The following is a 6875-nucleotide window of genomic DNA, read 5'->3' on the forward strand; positions in this document are numbered from 1 at the left end:
CAAGCTTTAGGTCAACCAGACTACATGTCCTCCGTCCTCACTCACGGCCTATGGCCAGAGGCCTCTCCAGTTCTCAGCAGAACGTATGAATACGTTTCCAAAGGAGATGCGTAGTCTTAAAAAAACAGTCCTCTCTGAAAGAAGACAAACAATTCTGCGCACGTTGGCGAACTGTGAGCATGCGTCTTGGTTTGGCTCACGCATCTTCAGAGAAAATGAGACTGTGGCACCAAAATGGCTCACGGCTATTGCTAGTCTCTGATATCTTTTCATCAATGAACTTTCAGCCTTTCACGAATATCCAGTGCTAGGAATTCAAGAATCCATCTATTGCTAGATAGTTTTTTTTTTCTTTGATTTTTTTTCTTGTGCTGGCAAGTATCTATCAAAACCATGCTGGCAGCATGGAGGAGGGAACAACAAATTCAAAACTGGTAGCCAAAGCAAGCTCAAAATGAATTCATTATTGTTTACTCCCTGTGCCTGTTCATGCAACTGGGACTTCAATGGCGGCTTGCGGTAAGACCACGTCATGTCCGGCAAAATCATTGAGCAAAATGGCCGCGTGTATTTCCGTCATGGCCAGTCTGTTGCTAATGAGCAGGGAGCAACCCGTACTGTTCATCATCCATGCGCCATACTCCTATGCTATTATATGGTCTTCCTATAAAATTATTGGAGGCGGCTTGAAGAAGTCCTTGGAACGTGATACAACGGCCACTAGTGTACGAACGAACTAGGAACTGAAAAGGCAATGGCGTCAATAAGTTCGCTGCATTGAGCTGTAAGCTGTTAGCTATCAGCCTTTGTTTTTTTGAATGAAAAGTTAAGCTATCAGCCTACCACAAGTCCACAAGGGAGATGCTACCATATGGTCTGATGGGTGTGTACAGCAAAGCTTGAGGTGCAGTCACACAAGGCACGTTGACGTCTCAGCTAGAGCCTAATTAGTGAGCACGTTATTATCTTCTGCAGCCGACAGGGCTTTTCTGCTCGGGATGGGACGAGTGGACATATCAATTATCATGCAGAGAAGTTTAGTGCTCCAAGTTTTGCATAAACTGCTACTGGTTGATCTATCATGTAACGTGACATTAACATGTCAACACACACCAACATGACATTTTTAGGAAATTAAGTAGGACAGAACTGACCAGCGAGAAAAGAGAAGGAATCTAAAGGAGTTCCATTGAATAGTACTTTCGATTAGTCTGACGAGTGTTGCTAAAACTGGCGTGTGGTAGAGCTGAGAGCATGGACATGTCCACAATTGTATGCTTTCGTGGTCCGAGTGAGTATTGAGTATTTTCGATTTGTCTAGTGTCACTACAACTGGTGTGTGGCAGAGTTGAAAGCATGAACATATCTATTGTTTGAAAAGTCATGGCTGAAAGTATTATTCGCTGATTTATTGTGAGAGAAAAACACTGTTAATTGACAGAAGTACTTTCGATTTTGAGTGTCACTAAAACTGTGTGTGTGGCAGAGCTTGAGAGGGGCATGTCCAGTAGCTTGTGCCTTGTGGTGGAGTTTCTCCTGCTACCGAATCTTGACAAAGCCAGGAATCTAATTTCTTGACAAAGGCAGGTACATAACATATTTCCGACGTGGTAGGTAAAGGATAACGAAAACATCCAATCATCCTTGGGAGTTGATCGATTCAACGAACAGTGGTTGGCCACCAGCAAAAAGCAGGAGAACCACCCGCCAGCAGGCACAGCCCAACTACTCTCACACATGGACATGAGCAGCCATGGCTGTCTCTTGCACTCTTCTGCATCACGCTGTCCTTGTTTCAGAAACAGACAGCCATCGTCAGCGAGTCCGACTCGAGCACTGTACATGACATGACAGGAGAACGACGAACGAACGAACATGGCACTATTCTACTCAGGCTTTATTGTCAAGGAAAGAACTTCTCATGCACAGCACCATTGTAGAACAAAATAATTTACTTTATCCCCCAACTTACAAGTTAAAACCATCAAAAGTTTCAGTAGCTGCAACAGCCAAGAACATGCGCATTGCAGGCCATGGCGTCGCAGCTGCGGGAAGAACACAACAACATTCACATGAACTTTAGCTACTAGTAGTACAAGGCAACGGTAAATATAGAGAGTATCTTCTGCTAGTCTGGTTGTAAAAACTTCACAATGATCTTGAAACGCTCTGTCTTGAGCCGCTGTACTTTGGTTTTTCTTCGATCTGTATACCTTGATCTTCTCTGCTCTTGCGCACTGCCAGGCGCAGCTCAGCAGAGCGGCAGTGGCTCGCCGTTCCACTCCTTGAGGCACTCGAGCAGCGGGTCGACGTGCTTGCGCTGGTTGATGGCCACCAGCACCTTGTTCAGCTCCTCGCCGGGCGACCTCGTCTTCTCGCCGGTCAGGTACTGGGTGCCGACCTCCTCGCGCACGAACCGGTACAGCGGGTAGGACCGGCACTCCTTGATCCTGTTGGGCACCAGAGGGTTGCCGCTCTCCACGGCGGCGCGCGCGGCCTCCACCTCCTTGGGCAGCGCGGCGCGGACCTGCTGCTCGAACTCGGCCACCTTGGCGAAGATGGACGTCTCCACGACGCGCTCGGCGTCGCCGTTGGCCAGCGCGTGCTCGATCAGCACCGCGCGGAGCTTCTGCATCAGCGGGTAGTTGGGGCTGCACGGGTCGTCCGCGTACGCGAACACCGCCTCCCGGTCGATCGCCGTCTGCAGGTCCTTCTCGCAGAAGCGCGCGTTGTGGAGCCCGCCCCTGGCGTTCAGGCTCAGCGACTTCTTGGCCACCTGCGTCACGCAGTTCTTCACCGCGGCCTTCACGTTCTCCTCGATGTGGCGGAGGTCGATGGCCTGGCACAGCGCGATCAGGAACGTGGACGTCATGAGCTTCAGGATGTCGATGGCCTCGGCGGTCTTCCTGGAGGAGATGAGGCCCAGGGAGTTCACGTCCTGGTTGTGCTGCTCCGCGCTCTGGACGTGGTTCGTCACCGGGTTGCCCAGGAACTGGAGCTCAGAGCAGTAGGAGGCCATGGCGATCTCGGCGCCCTTGAAACCGTAGTCCAAGCTCGGGTTGCGCCCACCAGACAGGTTGGAGGGAAGGCCGTTGTTGTAGTAGTCGTTCACCAGCTCGGAGAACTGCGCGAACATGAGCTTGCCGATGGCGGCGAGCGCGAGACGGGTGTTGTCCATGGACACACCAATGGGAGTGCCCTGGAAGTTGCCGCCGTGGAGCGCCTTGCCACGGGACACGTCGATGAGCGGGTTGTCGTTGACGGAGTTGATCTCGCGCTCGATGGACTTGGTGGCGAAGCGGATGACTTCGATCTGCGGGCCGAGCCACTGCGGCGACGTGCGGAGCGCGTATCTGTCCTGCTTCGGCTTCATCAGCGGGTCGAGCTCGCCGAGCTTCTTCGCCAGCTTCATGTACGAGCTGCCTTCCAAGATGTGCTCCATGATGGCGGCAGCCTCGATCTGTCCCGGGTGGTGCTTCAGCTTGTGCGTGAGGTGGTCGGTGAACTCCGGCTTGCCGGTCATGACCTCGCAGAACACCGCGGAGATGACCTCGGCCATGATGGCGAGCACGTTGGCCTCAAAGAGCACGGTGGAGGCAAGGCCAGAGCCCACGGCCGTGCCGTTGACCATGGCGAGACCCTCCTTTGGCTGGAGCTCGAAGAATCCGTGCTCAATGCCGGCGATCTTGAACGCCTCGGCGGCGTCCACCTTCCTGCCATCGGGCGCCACCGCGACGGAGTTCTGGCGGCCCGTGATGAGTCCCGCGATGTAGGAGAGCGGCACGAGGTCGCCCGACGCGGTGATGGTGCCCCGGAGCGGCAGGCACGGCGTGACGTTGGCGTTGAGCAGCTTGGCGATGGCCTCAAGGATCTCGAAGCGGATGCCGGAGTAGCCCTGGAGGAGGGTGTTGATGCGCACGAGCATCGCCGCGCGGGTGGCCTCGGCCGGCAGCACGTGGCCGTCGGCGCCGGTGCCGAAGGCGCCGGCATTGAGGAATCTGTCAGATGGAACCAGACAAAGTAGAGGTCAATTCGGAGGCCCCGAGTGGGATATTATAGCTTGGTCAGTCAGGCAGGGTATACGATAAACTTGAACATTAACTTGGATTGGATCAAACAAGAATCTGCCGACTGCCGACTTAAGAATTTAGTTTATGTTTGTAATGCTTAGTTTATGCATGCTTGCCGTGTTACGGAGCTGCTTTGTCATATCAGTACTACCTAGTCAGACGCTCGATTTTTTGTACACACATAAACAGATAGTATGGACCGAGTAACAACAAACGAAATAGTGGATTCCTACAAATGCCTAGAGTTGTCGGTGTGAGTAAAATATTCTTTGCTTCATTTTGCAAGCTTGGTGGGTGAGTTAGGGCAATGAGTCTAAAGAAGCTTCCTGGATGTGGGCAGTTTGAAACTTTGAATGGAATAATTCCACATGCTATGAGTAGTTGACTGCTTAATGATTTTTCAATTTTTTTTAATTGTATTGTTGCGCCATGGCTGTTTCATTGGCGACACGTCCATTGTACAGTTCTTAATTATTACTCCTATACTATATGAAAAAGGACAGTTTTCTGAAACGTACGCTTAAGCATTTTTTTGGGATGGATAAAGCTTAAGCCTCTTTGTTTTTCCGTTAAAGTAGGAGATAAGGTGGGAAGAGAAATTTTCTGAAAAATGCAACTCATGTTCCGATGGCTGTCCGCCGCCGCTCCGCCCTGTGCACGAGCAAGTCGTGCGACGTGAGCAGTGAGCTCTCGCAACTCGCGGGCGGTGCGCCCGAGCGCAGCGCACGCACAATCGCAATCGCAATCGCAATCGCAGCGGCTCTCACGCGGGTCACCAAACTTTCAGCGGCGACGTGACGGTCGGTAGCGAACCCCCCCGTTCGTTCGGCGGCCCATCTCTATCCACCAGGAACCGGTCACCCACTACGCCAGCGCCACTAGCCTACCTACCCACGTCGTCGCCATGTGCGGGGACTAATAAGCGGCGGGGCCCAAGACTTTGGGTCTCCACGTGGCCGCGACGCGAGCACGAGGCGATGGTGGCGCCAGCTGCCGATCGATCGCCGAACGAACGAACGAAAGCCGGCTCGGTTCGGTCACTACTCCCTCCAGCCTCCCGGAGCAGTGGAGCACGTAACGGAAACGGCCCAGGATCGGCTGTAGCCAGCAGGGTACGGGTGGGTGGGTATCTCCCCTCGAGATCCCCCAAAATCCCCGGGGGGGTGCCAAACTTGGTAGGCCTCGCTGGCGGTGAGCGAGCGACCACCGGCCGCGGACGCCGACGCGCCCCCCGGAAAGCACGCACGGGGTTTCCGCTTCCGCACCCGCCGCGCCGAGCTGTCGTCGAGCCCAACTTTTTGTATTGCTGGTATGGTCGGTGGGACAGGGCGTGGGCGTGGCCCGCCGAACGGTGGCAGTGGCGCACCCAAGTTGTGGTGTGGCGCTACGCGTAAGCCGTGGATCGGTGATTGATCGCGGCTCGTGTTGGCAGGATTATCCGTGGCGTCTGCTCCAACTGTCGCGTTCCGGGCAGGTTCGGTGCATCCTACACCTACAACTGGTTTTGCATGTGAAATGAACCGCCACAGCCTGGTTGCTTTTCTTTTTCCAATTGTGCGGTATCATTGTTTTAATTTGGATATATGATATATAGAAAAAAAGATTGATAGTGGTGTAGTATGTATTGTACTTGTATAGGTTGTAGGCACGAATGATGTAATGTAAACTATCGATGGATAAAAAAGTTTGAGGTAGTTTTATGTTTGTTGGCAACCCACCAACCACCTAGCTAACACCGCGTGAAAAGGAATATTTCTCGCCTCAGTAACCGATGGGATCCCGGGCAGTAAACAGCTAGGCTCGGAGCACATGCTGGCGCAGCTCGCGCGACGCTGCCGTGCAGCCAGGAACTCGTGAATAAACCACTACTCATAGTTACTAGCTGTTTCCTGGGTTCATCTAATCTAATTAATCTAACTGCGAGACTAGTACTAACTAGGCTCAGAATTGAACTGCAGCTGCGGGAAAAAAAAAAGAAAAAGAAATCGAGGCACTCTCTGAAGTCTCACCTGATGAGCTCCCTCTGGAGCGCGCCGCCTTCCTTGGTGCGGCGGTGGGAGGTGGCGCCGAATCCCGTGGTGACGCCGTAGCTGTCGGTGCCGTTCATCATGCTGCTCATGACCCAGTCGCTGCTGGCCTTGACGCGCTCGCGCGCGGACTCGTCGAGCTCCACGCGGGCCTCGCCAGCGCCGGCGGCCACGGCGGCCACCTGCGCGATGCTCAGGCTCGCGCCCTGGATCTTCACCACCGGGTCCCGGAACTCCGCCACCATCCGCTTCACCTCCTCCAGGTGGCTCCCGGACAGGTCCTCCGCGGCCTTGCCCCAGTTCAGCGGGTCAGCGCCGCGCGGCGCCGCCTGCGCCGACATGCACAGCCCGTCGCCGTTCAGGGAGCGGACAAGACCCGTCTCGCACTCCATTGCGACACGTGCGAGATGAGATGAGCGACGAAAGTAGAAACTTGCTAGCTGGGGGAAATTAAAGCTACACAAACAAGAGCAGCAGTAGTAGTGCTACACTGCTGCTACTAATGGCGGATTATTAGTACAGCTAGCTAAGAATTGCGTGACTGACAGTGGTGTAGATCGAAGAAGAGCTTGAGCTTTGTGGAAAGCTAGGCTCTTCCTGAGGAGAAGGGTGGGGGGGGGAGGAGGGGGCTTAAATAGCGTGGCCACGGATGGGGAGGTTGTTGGGGTCTGCGACTGAGCGAGCATTGGGCATGGCATCGGGGGGGTAGGTTGTTGGGAGCAGGCCGAGCTGACTCCGCGACACCGCCCCTGGCCAACCCATCTGCCGTGCCGATGGC

General features: G+C 54.1%; 1 protein-coding gene across 1 annotated transcript; it reads right to left on the minus strand.

Annotated features, from left to right (window-relative positions):
- Positions 1912–6772, minus strand: LOC8066166 (phenylalanine ammonia-lyase). Its single transcript, XM_002454154.2, has 2 exons — positions 6080–6772; positions 1912–3998 (listed from the first exon to the last, which is right to left on the minus strand). The coding sequence occupies exons 1-2, from the start codon at positions 6487–6489 to the stop codon at positions 2252–2254; spliced, it is 2157 nt and encodes a 718-aa protein (XP_002454199.1). The 5' UTR covers positions 6490–6772; the 3' UTR covers positions 1912–2251.

This window comes from Sorghum bicolor, chromosome 4, assembly GCF_000003195.3.
Source record: "Sorghum bicolor cultivar BTx623 chromosome 4, Sorghum_bicolor_NCBIv3, whole genome shotgun sequence".
NCBI classification, from domain to species: Eukaryota; Viridiplantae; Streptophyta; class Magnoliopsida; order Poales; family Poaceae; genus Sorghum; species Sorghum bicolor.